The sequence below is a fragment of the Haemaphysalis longicornis genome, unplaced genomic scaffold, assembly GCF_048455015.1.
Source record: "Haemaphysalis longicornis isolate Haplotype H1 unplaced genomic scaffold, Haemaphysalis longicornis Haplotype H1 scaffold_2, whole genome shotgun sequence".
Classification (NCBI taxonomy): domain Eukaryota; kingdom Metazoa; phylum Arthropoda; class Arachnida; order Ixodida; family Ixodidae; genus Haemaphysalis; species Haemaphysalis longicornis.
In genome coordinates this window covers 121,384,770-121,402,878 of record NW_027526295.1, presented here as the reverse complement: position 1 = coordinate 121,402,878, position 18,109 = coordinate 121,384,770, and the positions used below count along the sequence as shown (strand labels likewise).

The window sequence follows — 18,109 nt, the reverse complement described above, 5'->3', positions numbered from 1 at the left end:
GCGGAATTGTAGCGTGGTTTCCGGCGCAACCACCGCATCAATGAATTCTTCCGACAGATTTACACGATGCTTGTAGTTTCTTGTAAAACACATCACTCACCACTTTTCCTTTAGTTTCGCTTCAGCTTAGTCGAAAGCCTCAGGAATACCATATCAAATCAGGTTTGCATGATGGCTACGATTTTGCAGTTCAATTAGCTTTCGAGATCATTGAGCAAGGGATGAGCGAAGCAATCCAGGGTTGTACCAGTGCCGTTCATTTGGCAGAAAGATTGAGTCTTTCCTTCATTATTTCATCAAATTCTGAAACTGAGGCGCTCAGTTCAGCTAATGAATGATACGTATGGCAGCAAGTTGCAGTTTAAGCTCATCAATTACCTTAATAAATCCAGTGTGATCGTCGGAAAGAGTCTGTGGCGTATCTCGGGGCAAGGTTTTTCTCGAAATCTCCGTATTAGAGGAGCTTGCAGACAAACACACTCGTATACATAATACATAATTATGTGCGTGTGCATGGCAGGATAACGACCCCTGCAGGTAAATCTGGGAGAACAGTATGCGTAACTAACCTGGAAAACAAAGGGGATACGTCCGTCCTTCACGCCATTCCTGCGGATTGCGAAGCATTGAAGCGCAAGCTTTATAGGTGTTCTTAAGGGTGCAGTGGAGGGTTGCAGTGCAGTCCGGTTTCACTATTTTTATTCCTAATTGCAAGGTTGTTTTGCGTGCTTTCTATGTTTGGTCTTTGATTTTTTGAGGGGATTTAAAAGACGGGTGTTTTTCATGTAGTAGATTAGTTTTCTCGTAATTTTATTTCTTTCTCTTTTTGTTACATTTTCCATTTCTCGGAATTCTGTTCGACCAATTATCTCCATTTACGTTATTTTAAAGATTAGGCGGTTCACTTCCGCAAGTCACGCATTTATGTGGAAATGCAGTTTGTACAGGGTTTGCTCATATTTGACGTTATTTAATTCGTAGTTCAAACGTTCTTTTCTGGTCCTTTCGTTCAATCTTTGGTTTTTGGAGATTTATAAGGAGCATATGCTTCATTTTGTTAGATCATTTTCGCATTTTTTTCCAATTTTCTAAATTTTTGGCTTTCCAAAATTCCGTTCGACTAATTATATAAAACTGCGCTATTATAACGAATAAATGTGTTATTATTTCACAAATGCACCAGAAAAAATATTAAAATAAAAAATCACCTTATAAACAAAAACACTTACACAAACAGGCGCATATTTCCAAGCAAATGTACAGATAGTGAAGGCAGCCATGGTATTATTCAACAAGCAGATTTAGCGTTGTTATTAGTTGTACATCGAAAGTTTAACCAGGCACTCACCCAATCTTCATTAAACATTTATCAGGCCCTCGGTCGTGTCACCAAAATGTCATCACTGGCACGATTTGATATTGGCCTTCGGTTTGTGTCCATATTAAATTGTGATATTAGCTTCGCGAAAAAAGAAGTTGGGGACTGCATCATAGCTAGGTTCAGAGAAAAAGTGAAACTTCTAGGAGCGTCTCTTTCCTGTTTCAGTATGGCTCAAATTTGCACTGGGGATGCGATTTTTTAAGGGGCGTGACCGCATTCTCATCTGTTTGGGCATCATCCTCGTCTTCGTCCAGGGCTGCAGAGATTTCCTGCGAGATCATCATGGCAACTGGTGTCACTGCTAGCACACGTCACTGGAAACAATATTTTTTTTTTACTGGCAGCCAAAAATGCACACTCGCAATTTTGAAATAATAGGAACTTTCAACTATACAGTCGCTAAAATGAGGCCTAGCGTGCTAGCGGGTACTGCGTTACTACTGAGGCTAGTACCCATTGCTAATAAATAAATAACCAAATGTTTAGTGACCCACTACATAGGGCAAGAGTTCCAGGAATTTCAGAATGAACCGACACTATTTCTGTGACGCCTGACATCAACGGACGTGCCCAATTTATCTCAACCCAAGGAACAAGTTTTGGTAGAGCCTACGTAACTCAGCTCACTTCTTGATCATAAAATAGACGCCATACTTAAGCGTTTCAGCACTTCCCTTATTATTTCAGCTGCATAGACAATCTAAGTGTTTAGTACAAGAGCCTCAAGCCTAACCGCGACACACCCGTAAAACGACAGTTTTCCACGTGCTAGGCTGCATGAACGACAGTGCAAGATAAGACCTGCTTCCAAACCAGGCCACATAATAATATGATTTGGCACTGTTGTTCCCGGAGCGGCCTGTTTGCCCTACTTAATTCATACTGCAATGAACAGTAATCCTATAAATTACCCTTTCACACTTGTTATAAGCCTTGTGCAGGGATTCGAAGAGCAACCTTGAGACACTTTAGAAATGGTTTTGTTGTCACAGCCTGGAACACTTTTGCGGAGTAGATAAACGGACCTACATATTTCACATGGTTAGGCCGGGAATCAAACCCGCGACCTTGTGATCAGCAGCGCAACGCCTGAGCCAATGAACCACCGCGGTGGGTGCCTTGTGCTTATGCTATTGCAGACAGGTAAGCGCTGGTTGTGTTTGGACTTTTGTGGTGCCAAAAGGCGGGTTTAAGTAGAAAGTGCTTTTTTAAAAAACCTTATCGGAAGGTTCAATAAAAATGACCCCGGCTACGACACCAAGGGTGCAATAATTCAAGCGTATCGATAAGGCCGATAGTGACGCAAAGCGTGGGAGACGCATATACGAGATAATTCTTGATTACCAAAGTTCACGAATGATTGATTAATTGTGGATAGTAATGGTTAGTGAAGTAAGATGAAGGCGGATCAACAACACTTCGGGTACATTAAAGTGGTTAAAAATAAATTAGCATGAAAACGTTGATTGATAGTAAAGACTAGCAAAGTTAAATTACGGTGTACTAAGATGGCTAGGATGAACTGCGACGATTTAGGGAGTATAAAGAATATTAATAGAGCTAAGGTTGATTGGGGTAGAATAAAGGCCGTAAAACAGCGTGGCGCCTGTATCGATGTGTGTACGCGTATACCAAAGGTTCCTGTCACAATAGAACGACAGCTAGGAACACTTAACGCAGGAACACTTAGGTTTCCCCATACGGGGTTCCGTGATACAGTAGGGAACACATTGCTCCTATTCCCGTAAAATTCTTCAGGCGTGCGCTGTACTTTTGTGCGTATTCCATGCGCCTCGTTTGAATTTGTGGTGTTCATAATACGATTCTTAAAAGTGCCACTCGCAGCCCCTTGATCCAGAACCGGCATCGTCGGCATGCGCATTTTCATCTCACGATAGAGAACCATGTAGCGGAACTAATTAAGCCGTGCAATTGAATACACACACAATACAGTATCTACGGATTGGCTAGCCAGCCAAAGCTCAAATGAACTGAGGGTTACGAGAAGTTTGCCGGGAGCACTTACACGGAGGATGTCCCGCACGGTTGTGGCTTTGTAGACCGAAATTTCTCCGTTCGCAAAGTCCTGAGAACTGTCTGATGCGCCACTTCCGGCCTTTCCTGTGGTCTTCTGCGCATCCTTGAACCAAGCTTCGAGCCGGTCAAGGAACTCCTTCATTTTTTTTAGAGCGTTGGCATCCAATTCCTTCATCAACCGGGCGATCCGCTGCAAGGCAAAAGACTGTTCTTTAGCAAGAGCTTGAAGCTAGGGCCTAATGGTCGTGGAAGCTTTAGTTGTTATTGCTTTAGTCTATGCCCTGAGATAACTTTGATCAGACAATACTTTTGCGATAGCTTTCGACATCGTGTCCCATTCTCTTCTTCTCTTTAAGCTGACTAGCATTAACCTACACCCGAATGTACTAACATTGATCGAATGTTTCTTAAGTAACTGAACTGAATACGTAACAGTCAATGACTACAATTCTCACGTTCACCCAGTCACGTCTGATGTGCCATAGGGATCAGTCTTACCATCCTCACTTAGTTCCAAGACATTGCGCTAGTCTCTGTGATCCCTTCTTTGTTGTCTCCTTCATACCGCGCTACGCAAGCATGTTTCACATATGAATGACCTTTGGGAGTGTTTCTTTTTTGATAAGACTGTTCTCCCGGCGATGCCGTGAAAAACCGGAAGGTTACTTATCGAAACGATGTTCCTTGCCTCCAAGCCGACCTTAATAACATCTGTTCACAGTGTCACCGCTGAATACGCAAACTTAATACTGACAAGTGAAAATCAACGAGAATTTCCCGGAATACTGGTATTAAACACCCAGCTTATTTTCTGAATGACTTCTCTTTATACCCCGTCAAAAAATATAAAAACGTTAGTTTCTACATTACTGATCACCTTACTTGACACACTTAGGTTCAGCTCATAACCAACAATGTTAACTGGATGCTTCGTTTCTTCGTCAAAATTTTTGTCTTGCGCTTACCTCACAAAACCTCTTGGTTCATAAAAACGCTAGTGCGCTCAAAAGTCGAATACGCATTTTTGGTGTATGATACACGAACTAAAACACCAATTTCCACGCTAGAACCAGTCCGAAATTGCGCAGCCCAACTTAAACTTTAAAATTACCCACGATTTTCCGGTGCCACATGCATTAAATTTTAATTACCGTATTTACCCGATTCTAACGCGCCCCCGATTTTAACGCGCACCCGATTTTTCTGGCAAAAAAATCGAAAAAACTTGCACTTCCGATCCTAACGCGCACGGGAGACTTTGTGACCCAGACAAACGAATGCGAGAGAAATGGGCGATTTATTTCCCGAAGTAATCTCACTCATATCACTCCTCGTCGCTCTCCGCTGACCACAACATCTCGTCCTCGGTGCCTTCAAGCGCGTTCGCGATGCCACACTTCTGAACGAACGTTCAACTATGCTCTATGGGATCGTGGCCCACGCCTCGCACGCCCATCCCGAGAGCTTCTCCAGAGGTGCACGTTTCGGCCGACCGCTCGTTTTGAACGCGTGGGAGCCGCTGCTGCCATTGCTGTTATCAAGCGCGCAAGTGAAACGATTTGAGGATTTGTGTGAACTTTGATAGAAAAGCCTAGGCGCCTAGGCTTGCTGCGTCCGAAAAATCGTTGCTAAAACCTTTGGCGCTATCTTGAGATGGCGATGGGTGGGACGAAATTTCCGGTTTCGGCAGTTTCGGTTCCGAATCTAACGCGCATGCGATTTTTGGGCCTATTTTTTCGGAACAAAAGTGCGCGTTAGAATCGGGTAAATACGGTACATCTTCCTGATCTCTCCGCCTGCCGGCAAATACCTCGTATGTCACTATTTCACAATTTTTATACAAATACAGGTTTAAAAAAACTTTTATCAGTAGTCCTAACTACCTGTCATCTCGCATAGATCATGATTCTATACTTGGCATATCCGAATAAAGAAGTAAGATTTTTGTATGATTATTTTGTCCCGGAACGAGTAGGCACTGAAACCACCTTCAGCGTCTGTTGTATAAAGCAGAGATCATTCCACTTTCAAAACCGCATTCCTTGGCTTTATCAACTAAGACGGTTTGCCATTTTCGCCCATTCTTGGTTAATACTCTTTCGTACTCAGTACTCCTCCTCTGTGTAACACTTTAACTAATGGTCCTGAAAGTTTGCAAATACATAAATAAATAAATAGAGTGCTCGTAAAAAATTTGCGGTTCACAGAATAACCGCGTGCCGAAACGGTGTGGCAACGTTCCCGCTTCTACGTTCCCCGACCATGCATCCCAAAAGGAAAGCAGAAATTAAAAGGACACTGAAGTCCTCGTAGGTTGGGGGTAATTAGCAATCAGAGATTGGATGTGCTGGCACTCCCATGCCATGTCGCAAAATGTTCGTTTAATTTTATTAAAGCTTGATTTTGGTACGCTGCCATATTAAAAAAAATTTAAAAACTCCTGTATCTGCTTACATCGCTACGAATGCCGTTTAAAGAGGTTAGTAGACTGCTGCCTTTGCCCCGTAAATGCTTCCTTCTCTTTCCCGCTCAGCTCTCATTCTCTTTGTTCCTTTGGCTCCTCCGGCAATACACACGCTATAGGTTTCCTCACGTTGATTAAAATTTACCGCGTTCCACGCACGACCTATTGTAATCATTCATTACTGTGCTGTTTGACTTCTCGGAATGTCGTGAGGAGGAGGTAGTGTAGCGGGCGACCGACGGGGCGTATTCAATCGGGCTGTCATGTTTAATTAAGCATCTTTGGAAAGCAGCTGATAGCAACGTTCACCTGCTCTTCGTCGGTCGCTGAATATACCAAACCATGCATCGACGACATGCGCAAACGAATGCACGGGACATTTGGACAGCGCCACCACTGGAATGTGATATAAAAGGGTCAACCTTGTCGACGGTGGTCACTAGGCACGGCGGCACCACCCGCATGCGGCTGCTTGACAATCCGCCTGTGTTCTTCTCGTAAGTGAGAAGCTACGAAAGTGCTGCCGGTCTGATAGCCCATTTTTGTCGGTGCTGCCGTGCTCTCGGCCATCTTAAGTGCTTTATGAGCTTGCTTCGTTCTTGAGGGAGTTGATGTTATTGGCGGGTGACATTAAGTCAATCCTGGTCCTGAGCTTGCAAAATTAGCAACACAACTGAAAAAAATTGCAGCTGACTATACAAAAATTAAGGAAAAGGTACTGGGTTATACTGACAAAAAATCAGAGGCTCCTACGAGGCTAGAAAATAGCATTGCTAGCTGCTGAAACCAAGTAGTGATGTTGATTTTAGTAATCGAAACGCTCGAAAGACAAATTGATGACCTGGAGAACCACAGTAGGCGATCGATTCTGATAATTCACGGATTACCTAAACAAAAGGCTGAAAATAGCGAAAGCCTTGAAGCGGCCGCTCATCACAAAGTAATTGCACATATTCTCGAGCTTGACCCAGTAGCAATCGAATACATTCATCGCTTGGGTAAACCGGCACCAGGAAATATTAGGTCTGTCATATTTGTGGTTCTCAACTTCAGGAACAAAGCACAGATACTGAAAAGGGGAGCTAAACTTCAGGACACGGAAAGTTCTATTGGCGAAGACTTTAGCGTGAAAATTTGTGATGTAAGAAACAAGCTCTAGGAGGGCACAAAACAGAACCGAATAAATAAGAAAAAAGTGTTGTTTGCTTTTGACAAACTCTACAATAATAAGCAATGTTACATGTGGGACGATGTCAGGAATGAGCAGAACTGATTTAAAAAACGACCTAAACCTAAGCCGCCCCATGACGACGTGGTGCTCCCCGTCACTATCAACACCAGACTCTTGAACGATGTCCCTTTTTATTGGCCTAGCAAGTATGATGACAAGAACGATAGGCCCATTTCCATGGACAGAACGAAAACCTACGCCTTATCAATGTAAATTCCCGAAGCATTCCAAATAAAACTGACATCCATGAAATCACTCCACTCCTACGTAATCCACACTTCACAGTAATTACTGAAACATGGCTACGCCACGGAATAAGTGATGATGATGCTACATTCCCACCGAGAGAGAGAGAGAGAATAAACATTTAATAGAGCAAACGGTGGTGGTTGAGCCGTCACTCGGTGGGGTGGGTTCGCTTCAGTCCAGGTATTCTTGGGCCTTGGCTACAGCCGTGGCACGGGTGACCAGAAAGATCTCGTCAGCGTGACGGGAGCTGGTCAGCAGGCCCTCCCATTGATCTGGGGAAGGTCTGGGATTGGGGATAAGTGATGAGGCGTTTTGGCAGGCCCACACCATGTGGTACGTAGTATTAGGAGAGGGGCCGAATTTACAGGTGAGGTGTATTGGGTAGGGAGATAGCGTGGAGGATGGGTGCGTTGTATTATGTGTTAGTAATCGACGCCAGATTACTGCTTCCTCCTTGGTTAGTTGAGGGTGAGGTTGAGGCAAAGTGAGGCCGAGGTTACAATAATGATGCAGGCTGCCGTGGTAGTGTGATGGAACCGCGGGAGGTGGAAGAGGCTTGAACGTGGGTTCTGTTCCTAAGTGAAATGCGCGGTGTGGAAGGGCGTGGGCAGCGGTGTGAACAGCCTCATTTTCCCTCGAGGGACGAGTGGAAGGGTCCAGACGATGTACAGCTCTGGGAGGGGATTTATCGATGGGAGTATGCGTAATCCGGGATGGGAGATGTGTACACGTTGAATGTAGCGGCAGGATTGCTGGGAATTTATTATTATTGTAAGGTATTCGGACCAAGTTGTAGTGGCGATGGCTATGGCAGTTTTGTCGGCAGTGGTGGTTGATGTCGAAAGAGTTGTGGGGGAGGTGAGAAGTGTGCCTTCTGAGTTTAAAACCGCCAGAGCATGAGCCTGGCGTGAGGGGTAGAGGGCGGCGCCGGTGTAGTGAGTATCGGGTTGAAAGTGGAATTGTGATCGAAGATGCTTAACCCGGGAGAGCCTTCTACCTTGGTTGAATTCTGGGTGCATATTAGGAATTTTGGATACAGTAATGTGGGAACGTATTTAAGATGGAATGCGCTGAAAGGCTTGGGAAGCAGGTTGGGTCGGGTACCCGAGGACCTGGAGGACTCGCCGGCAGGTAGTGGTAAGGAGGAGTCTGGTGAGTTGGCTGTTGCGTTGAGCTTCCAGGAGTTCTTCGAGGGAGTTGTGGATTCCGAGTAAGAAAAAACGGCAGGTAGAGCTTTGAGTGGGGAGGCCAAGTTCAATTTTGAAATGTTTTCGAATTATTATGTCGGCTTTCTCCAGTTCTTTGTGTTTGAAGGCGATGTATTGGGTGAAATATGTGATGCGACAAATAAAAGTGCTTAAATTAGTCGTATTGTATCGTCTTCTTTGAGGCCCTTACGTTGGTTTGTGATGAGTTTGATGAGATGGGTGAGTTCGGAGACATTGGCTTGAAGCTGGTGAAGAACCTCAGCGCCAGAGCTATCTTGATGGATTTGGACTCCAAGTATACAAAGGGTGTGTACTTTCGGAATGGGTTTGGAACCGATTGTGGGAGCAGGATCGGGTGTGAAAACTGGAGATCGCCCACAAGTTCGGGAGCGGAGGATGAGAAGTGCTGATTTTCTGGGGGCACACGTGAGGCCTCGAGGTCGGAGATAAGCGAGAATCGTGTCGATAGCTTGTTGTATGGTATTTTGTTGTGTGCCAGGAGATCCGGTGGTCGTCCAAAGAGTTAAATCATCAGCGTATAGGGAATGGTGGAGACCCGGAGTGGTTTGAAGAAGAGGTAAGAGCTTGAAGAGAGCGATGTTGAAGGGGAGGGGTGACATAAGTGATCCCTGTGGAGTTCCTTTGCGAGGTGTGTGAAATGTGTCGGATTGAATTGGTCCAATGGGAAGGGTGGCAGTTCGGTCAGGAAGAAAGACACGCACGACGTTGTACGTACACGCACCGCACTGGGTTTCTTGAAGTCTTAAGATGGCCTGATGTGTAACGTTGTCCAAAGCGCCCTTTACATCAGGGGCTAAGATAGCACTGGGATGAATTTCGCTGAGGTGTGCGATGACTTGCTCTTTGATCTGTAGGAGAACATCTCGAGATGAGAGGTGGGAGTGGAAGCCAAACATGGTGTGAGGGAATAGGTCGTTTTCTTCAAGGTGAGTAGTGAGGCGTGTGTGAACCATGCGTTCAGACAGTTTACCAAGACAGGAGGTGAGGGAGATGGGGCGAAGGTTGGAGAGCTGGATTGGCTTGTTGGGTTTAGAAATTAGTAATATATCTGCGTGCCGCGATTGCGGAGGGAGGGTGTCGTTTGTCCAGTGGTTGTAGAAGAAATCTAGTAAAGCGGTTAAAGGGGCAGTGCCGAGGTTGCGGATAAGTTATACGGTCGGGGCCGGGAGTGGTATTTTTAGTGAGACAAGAGAGAGCTTGGTCAAGTTCTTGAAGCGTAAAGGGAGCGTCAGGGGCAGGATTCGGATCGCCGGTGTAATCAGCGTGGCAGAAAGGAGCGGTATTGCTGTCGGTAACCAAAAAAGTGGTCTTGAGCTTTTTTAGTAGCCGATCATTCGAATGACGATAGCTGTGAAGAACAAAGCGGACGTGATTGTGGGTGGCAGCTTTGGTGGGTTTCGATCCAACAAGACTACGGAGGAGATGCCACGTGCGTTTACTGCTGAGTGCTTCTTGGAGCCGGTCGGAGAAGGTAGCCTAGTTTTGTTTGTGAAGGGTGTGAGCGTAGATAGCGGCTTGTTGATTCAGGGCAGCAATTCGACGTTTCAGGGATCGATTATATTTTTGCCTCCACCATCGACGAACGAGGCCCCGGCGAGCCTCCCATAGATGAAGAAGATGGGAGTGAACTGAGGGATTCTCCACCGTCATTGGAATTGGTTTGGAATGCTTCATGACGGCAGTGATTAATTGTGAAGTCCATGCTTCTAGGTTGGTGATAGTGTCTGGGAAGGGTTCAGGATCTTTACGAAAGGATTCCCAGTCGGTGAGTGTGGCTTGACTGATACGAGGTTTGAGTGTGAGGCAGGGTACAATGATAAGGATAATATGATGATTGCTTCCAAATGTGTCTCCAAAACATCGCCATTCCAGGTAGGAAATATTATGTGAAACGGTGAGGTCGAGGTTCGTATCACGTGATAAACTGTTGTCCAACCACGTAGGGGTGGTAAGGACGTTGCAGAGAGTGAGAATGTGCTGCTGAGTGGCGTTGAGTGAGGTGGCCACTTTTTTTGGTTGCGTGATGATAGCCCCATGTGGGATGCGGAACGTTGAAATCACCTAAAACAATGAGAGCAGCGGTGCGAGATGTTCGATGGGAACAGCCACACCGCGGTGCCTAGAGGCACGGTCTTTCAGAAAAACTTTGTAGTTTGGTGGGACTTTCGGATGCTTCATCTCCATCTCGTTCCGCGGTTGCCACCGAACTACAAAGTTTTTCTCAAAGACCGTGCCTCTAGGCACCGCGGTGTGGCAATTCTAATGAAACAACAGATTAAAGCCATATTTTTTGACAATATTGCCTACTCAGAGTTCCTGTGCATTGGATTATCTGTTGGGGTCAGTGTTTTGTTTATACGCGGTTTAACTCCCTCCTGACACGTCTACTGTATACTTAAGCAAACTTGAGCTAGATAAGTCTCAAAATCACAAACAAAATTACACTTATGAGTGACTTCAATCTACCAACTATTAACACAAAATAATTGAATCCTGCTCACCCCATTATGAGCATGATAACATTATGTTCAGTATTATGTTCACTCACGATTTGGCCCAGCTGGTTCGCGGACCAACGCGTGTTCAAAAATTTTGCATTTCTGTTTTAGATTGATATTTTTCAATCGCGCTTTCAGCGAATATACCATGTCTGTCGAAACCAGATTATCTTATCACTATCTTCTGGGCCTTTCCGTCCCGCCTTTAAAGCGTGGTAACAGCAAGCGCTGTGAAGTGCGGTCTTTCAAAGACTACTCTTCTGCAAACGACCTGTCTACGTGGAGACCGGTGGTGTTGATTTCGAACAAGATGACGTATGCAGTCTCCGGGACGGTTAAGGAAAATGCGTGAACACTGTTTAGCTAAATATGTCCGAAGCTGAATAAAAAAAATCTGCAAGCCCATGGATAACGCCTAGTAATAGTCGCATAGAACGTAAAATTGAAGGTATAAAAAAGAAGCGTGCGTATTCTAGTAAAATCGGACCACTCCGGGCTCAGACCACTCCGAGCCACTCCAGGCGTTCTTTTAAAGATTCTTATTTCCAAACGACCCTCCTAAATTTCATAAAAAATGACCGAAATAGATTTTGGCACCACTTGACTGATAAAAAGAGCTTGTATCTGAAATGTTCGTATATGACTCTATTGTTACAGACAAGAAGAATACAGCTGAGTATTTCAATATGTACTTCCAAAGCATTTTTCTAGCCCAAGTGGATATCCATCTCAAGTTCCATTTTTTCACATGACAGAGGTTATTTTTGTTTCCTAGCCGGGTAAATTTATTGCGCTCCTAAAAAGGCGTTCTTTTAAAGATTCTTATTTCCAAACGACCCTCCTAAATTTCATAAAAAATGACCGAAATAGATTTTGGCACCACTTGACTGATAAAAAGAGCTTGTATCTGAAATGTTCGTATATGACTCTATTGTTACAGACAAGAAGATTACAGCTGAGTATTTAAATATGTACTTCCAAAGCATTTTTCTAGCCCAAGTGGATATCCATCTCAAGTTCCATTTTTTCACATGACAGAGGTTATTTTTGTTTCCTAGCCGGGTAAATTTATTGCGCTCCTAAAAAGGCGTTCTTTTAAAGATTCTTATTTCCAAACGACCCTCCTAAATTTCATAAAAAATGACCGAAATAGATTTTGGCACCACTTGACTGATAAAAAGAGCTTGTATCTGAAATGTTCGTATATGACTCTATTGTTACAGACAAGAAGATTACAGCTGAGTATTTCAATATGTACTTCCAAAGCATTTTTCTAGCCCAAGTGGATATCCATCTCAAGTTCCATTTTTTCACATGACACAGGTTATTTTTGTTTCCTAGCCGGGTAAATTTTTTGCGCTCCTAAAACTCAAAACTAAGCAATCAAGCGGCCCTGACACCTCCCTAGTGACTGGAAGGCTGCATGAGTTGAACGGGTATTTAAAAAAATGAACCACTTGCATTTTGAAAATTATCGTTTGCTATGTCTAACATAGTCGCGCTGTAAATTATTTTAGCGTATAATCGCAAATTCCATTACCGAATATCTTCAAAATGATGCTGTCTTAAAGATTATCAACATGGTTTCAGGGAGGGTTTTTCTGCTGTGATCAAGTTGCTTACTATAACTTATTCTTTTGCTTCAGCTCAAGATAAAAACGGTCAAAGTTATGTGATATTTTTGGTTTTTATCAAACTGTTCGACAGGTTTCCTCAAGACAGAATAATACTGAAATTGGCCAATTTGGTCTTCCTCGCATCTTGGTATGTTGGGTTATTGGTTATATACAAAACCGAATTCGGTACATTTAAATCGGGTTTCAACGATTGGGCTGCCTTCCTGTCGCCTCCGGAGTACCGAAAGGGAGTGGTTTCGGAACCCTGCTGTTCCTGCTGTATATCAATGACATTGTAAGTGTGGTATGTTCACCCGTGCAAATCCGCATGTTTGCCGACAATTGTGTGTTGTATAGAGAAATTACTTGCCCTGAAAATCAACATGACCTTAATGGCTGTTTGTTTAATGTTTTTCAATCGTGCAATCGGCAGGGAATGGCTTTGAACCTAAATAAAACTCTATATTGCCCAACCCCCGGAAGAAAAATTCATTTCAGTATAGTTACACGCTAAATGCGTTACCAGTACAGCAAGTTTCTGATTTCAAAAATTTAGGAGTAATACTCACGACTAATTCATCTTGGAATAAACATATTGACAATATTTCCACGTCCGCCTTCCATAACCTGTCTTTTTTACGACACAAATGAAAAACTCATTCAGATGTGCAGCTCCTGGTCTTCCAATCAGTAATACGACCAAAGTTAGAATATGCATGCATAATGTGGGCCTCGTTCACACAGAAAAACGTCCATAAACTGGACCGAATCCAAAGAAAAGCTGAAACGATATATACTCTAAGTTCCAACTGATTCCCCTTCTAATCTAATTAGAGATAATGGCATATATCTCCTTGAGTCACGACGGAAAACGTTTAGGCTTGATTTTTTTTCTATCATTCTGCAGATAAAAACAGCACTGGACTCGACACAGTACCTGACACCCATATCGACAAGACATACGAGACACCATCACCCTGGAGCCCTAACACAATATTTTGCACGCACAGATACATTTAAGTTTTCTTTTTCTCCTCGAACAGTGGAAGGATGGAACTTCCTTAAAGACTCTGTATAAAGATTCACCCTGTTTTCATTGATATCTGTGCATTGTTTTGGTCTGTAAACCTCTTGTGTGCCCAATTCTCTTTTTAAAGCAAAGCTTTTTACCTCTACCCCCCAAGGGTTCTTTCGCGACCGTTGGTGTCACCAGAAAACTCCAGCGAACAAATAAAAGAATGTACTGGCACCGCCGCGAATCGAACCTGGAACTAATAGACTAACAAAGCGAGAGCCCATTGTCTTACCGATTTAGCTACGAGCTCACGCGAAGACGGGGAAGACAGGTTGTCTACTCACCAAGCACATCTACGGGTTTACCCCCTGCGTTCTCGCTGAATGCCACGTGAAAGCGTCACGTAACCACTCACGCCCGTCTAGCGGCCCTGTGCGCACCTTGCTCTATGTGCTAAGAGTTAAAAAATTAAAGGAAACTCACACCAATGCATGGCATCGCACTTCTCCATTTCTCCAACCCTCCATTGAAGCGTGAGGGGGTGTCCAGATGAGCTGAATGGAGCCCTTTGGGGAGTGGTTTTTAGCACGTGCAGTGCAAGTCGGGACACCCAACCCGACTGATAATTCCAGTAGGCTTGCTGGGAATCGGTGACTACCCTCCGAACCCCTGGTTGAGTGAGAGCCAAGGTGCAGGCTGCCTCTTCTGCTGCCGTCATTTCTTGGGTCCTAAGTGAGGTACACGCAAGGATGTTGGTTCTGGAGGTAGCCACGATGATGCCGTATTGCTGCCCTCGATGTTTGGAGGCGTCTGTGTACATAACTGCATGATCCCCACCGAGGGTGTTGTTTAGCGCTTGAGCCCGTGCTTTTCGGTGACCCTCGTCATGTGAGGGGTTCATATTTCTAAGAAAAGGGAGCATCTTTAGTTTTAGTCGCCAAGAGTCTGGGAGTACGTCAAGCGGAGTGACATTCTGGGCTGCCCAGCCAATCTGGTGAAGCATGCGGTTACCCACCTCAGTTCTGAGTCGGACCTTCGGGTTAGAAAGATGGCCTTCTATCAGCTCTTCCACCGTGTTGTGGAGCCCCGTGCTAGGCAGCCTCTGTGTGGACGCACTCATGAGAAGACCAATGGCCTGCTCGACCGCCCTTCTAATCATTATATAAAGCTTCTCTATGTCTTCCTTGTTGAGAAGAAGACAGGGGGTTGACGTAAATGACTCTCTAGATGACAAAAGCTACAATCAATCGAAAGGTACCGTCTTCCTTTAGGCCTCGCCTCTTGGTGGCAACTCGCCTGATCATGTGTATGATTTAAATAATGATGTTTTTGAGGCGCTGCAAGGAGACGTCTCTCTTGGTGTTAGCCTCGAGATGTAGGCCCAGGATCTTTATGCTGGGGCTTGGAGTGATGGCCTGGCCATCAAGGAGTATTTGAATGTATTCCTTGATTTGGCGTGAGGGCGGACAACAAGGAGCTGTGATTGTTTACGTGAACACTGGAGGTCACAGGCTTTAGCACATTGGCGTAGTAGAAGTGCGATGACATGCATTGGTGGGAGTTTCCTTTAATATTTTAACTCTTAGCACATAGAGCAAGGTGCGCACAGGGCCGCTAGACGGGCGTGAGTGGTTACGTGACGCTTTCACGTGGCATTCAGCGAGAACGCAGGGGGTAAACCCGTAGATGTGCTTGGTGAGTAGACAACCTGTCTTCCCCGTCTTCGCGTGAGCTCGTAGCTAAATCGGTAAGACAACGGGCTCTCGCTTTGTTAGTCTATTAGTTCCAGGTTCGATTCCCGGCGGTGCCAGTATATTCTTTTATTTGTTCGCTGGAATTTTCTGGTGACACCAACGGTCGCGAAAGAACCCTTGGGGGGTAGAGGTAAAAAGCTTTGCTTTAAAACTTTAGCGCTTGCACTACCATGTAGCCCTTTGTGAACTGGTTGAACAAGCATCTAATTACATCGAGAAACCATGGTACATTTAACTGGAGAAAGGAATTTGAACGGAGGTGTGACCGCAGGTATGGAACTTCGTGTACCTACAGTTGAAGTATGGAAGGCAACGTTCCGTTATCAACCTGTACAAATGTATGTATATAATGCATATTCCGGCGCTGACTTGTGCACAAGGAGCACATCTTGAGAAAAGCTTACAATAGTTTTAAACGAAGGAACAGATAGATAAGGATACCTCGCTGGCGTGATCAGCGGAGGTGAAAAAATGGTGATTGGGTTTCATAATGCAACAACGCGAAAGATACACAAGTGGGCTTTCTTTCACTTCTTTGTTGAAGCGCTCATTTGTGGCACAAGCACCCTTTTTGCCGCAAACGCCTAACTATAAATTCCTCTCTGAACCAGATACAGACCTCATAAGCTTCGGAACATCATTGGTGGAGACATGGAGCGTTGGTACAGAACGTATCATCGGTATTACGCATATCGACTACCGTATATTTTAGACATGCGAATGAGGGCACGGCCTTCTAGTTTCAGCGGAATATCCACATTTGGTTCCATTGGGAACTTTCGAAACCCGCGAGGGGTCCACTCCTTCCTCTGTTAAGCTGTAGCTCCAGCAGAAATCAGTTTCGTTCCTGCAATTTAGGGACACAATGCCAAAAAATCTCATAGTTGCCTACTTCCCAGCAAATTACATCGAAAGTCTTTACATCGGTAGTCTTTTGCCCGCCCTGCCATCTAAATATATTTCTTCTGTACCCACAAACATCTTCAACACTAGCCGCCCCCCTTCTTTCTCCCTCGAAACACGATAAACACGGTGAAGGTTTCGGGAAATTAATTTAGTTTTCCTTCGTTCCAATGCTGGCACGCCGTCTATCGGAACCTTTTGTAATTGTTGGCCATAGAGCGCCGGAACGGTGTCCAGTGTAGGGCGTGAGTTCTTTTTATATTTTCGGGTCAGAACATTGTTTCCAACTCGAATTTTTTATTTGAACTATTCAGCACAACTATGTTTCCAATTAAAAGAACACAGCATAGTACCAGTTATGTATTGATGTTCTGCTTAAAATATGTCTGATATTGTTTTCGCTCAACAATGTCGGCAAGCGTAAAGTATGTAACCACAATCAGTACCTTGCATAAGTATTGACTATATCAACTTCGGGTGTCAGGATTTTTTATCGTTTCCCTGGGTTGCTGATTCTGAGACCGCCAGAGAGAGAGAGAGAGATACAGACAGACAGACAGACCATATTTTATGCTTTGAGTAGCCCAAGGAAAACAATCTCTTTAATAAAGTGATGCCCCGAAATTGGTGCCCGGAAATTGATGCCTTGGCTTTGCCACCATACGGCTCAGAACCCCGCCATACATTTGGATGGTACTGTGGTGCTCCGCGGTTAGAACACAATCTTTGTGTTCCACTAGAAATAGGAAGACGAGTTTGCTTTGACGCCTACCATGCGCGCTTGTTGAAATTTGATGGTGCCAACAATAGGGACTGAGTGAACGCTCTCTGCAGCAACACGTTCCATGTTAGCTGCAGCAACATGTGACATCTCTATGAGCGTGCTTGTTTAGGACTATACAGGAATAGGTTCCGGGCTTTACTGACGGATTAACAGGAACAGTCCCTGGCATCAAAATGGCTTAAGACGAAGGCAAAGGTGCGAAAATATATCGCCACTCACCTTGAATACTTTTTTCTTTTCGAAGATTGTAGTTGCCATCATTACAAGTGGCACCAAAAGGGAGGCTAATCTAACCACCGTAGCTGTTCCTCCAAAGGCTCCGCCGAGGATGAAAGGGGTCAGGCTGGCAATTGTGTCAATGATGCCTTTGACGGACCCTCCGATCTTGCATTTAGCTTCTGCGTCATCCATTATCTTCTTTGCCTTCTCGTAAGCGTCGTTCATGATTTTCTCTTCATGTGCCCTAATCCGGTCACCTTCATTGCCCTTGCAAATGCTTTCGAACTCTTCATCAATTTTCTGCAATAGAAAATATATTGCTAGAATTACGTTTTGTCAGGTTGAGCATACTAGTCGCGGCAATCTCACTTGGTTGTTTCGTGTGCCTGTGCCCCATATATCAGAAAAAAAGCCATGTTTCACCCGAGGGTACTACTTAAAATTTTGGGGATTTACCGCCCCGATTATACAACTGGACCATGAGCAGCGCCGTACAGGTAGGCGCCGGATTCAGCGTGACCGTCTTGGTATATTTAATGTGTGCCCAAGTGTGATTGTGATTGTGGGGTCTAAAGCGCCGAAGATTTACCTGGGCTTTGCGGGGCGCCGTAGTGGAGGCCTCCGGAAAACGTTTGACCACCTGGGGATCATTACCCTGGCCTAAATCACGACACACGTGTGTTTTCGCTTTTTGCCTCCCTAATAAAAGCTGCCACCGTGACCGGGAAG

General features: G+C 44.7%; 1 protein-coding gene across 5 annotated transcripts in view; it reads right to left on the bottom strand.

Moving 5' to 3' along the window:
• Positions 1-1,220: 1,220 nt before the first annotated feature.
• The window catches only part of LOC144169172 (atlastin-3-like), a 31,317-nt gene continuing 14,428 nt past the window's right edge, over positions 1,221-18,109 (bottom strand). For all 5 annotated transcript variants that reach the window (XM_077698202.1, XM_077698203.1, XM_077698205.1 and 2 more), the window contains 3 exons: positions 17,381-17,680; positions 3,408-3,608; positions 1,221-1,650 (listed from right to left, as the gene is read on the bottom strand). In XM_077698202.1, coding sequence (XP_077554328.1) covers positions 1,543-1,650; positions 3,408-3,608; positions 17,381-17,680 — 609 coding nt within the window. In that variant the 3' untranslated portion in view covers positions 1,221-1,542. The remainder of the gene's footprint in view (positions 1,651-3,407; positions 3,609-17,380; positions 17,681-18,109) is intronic.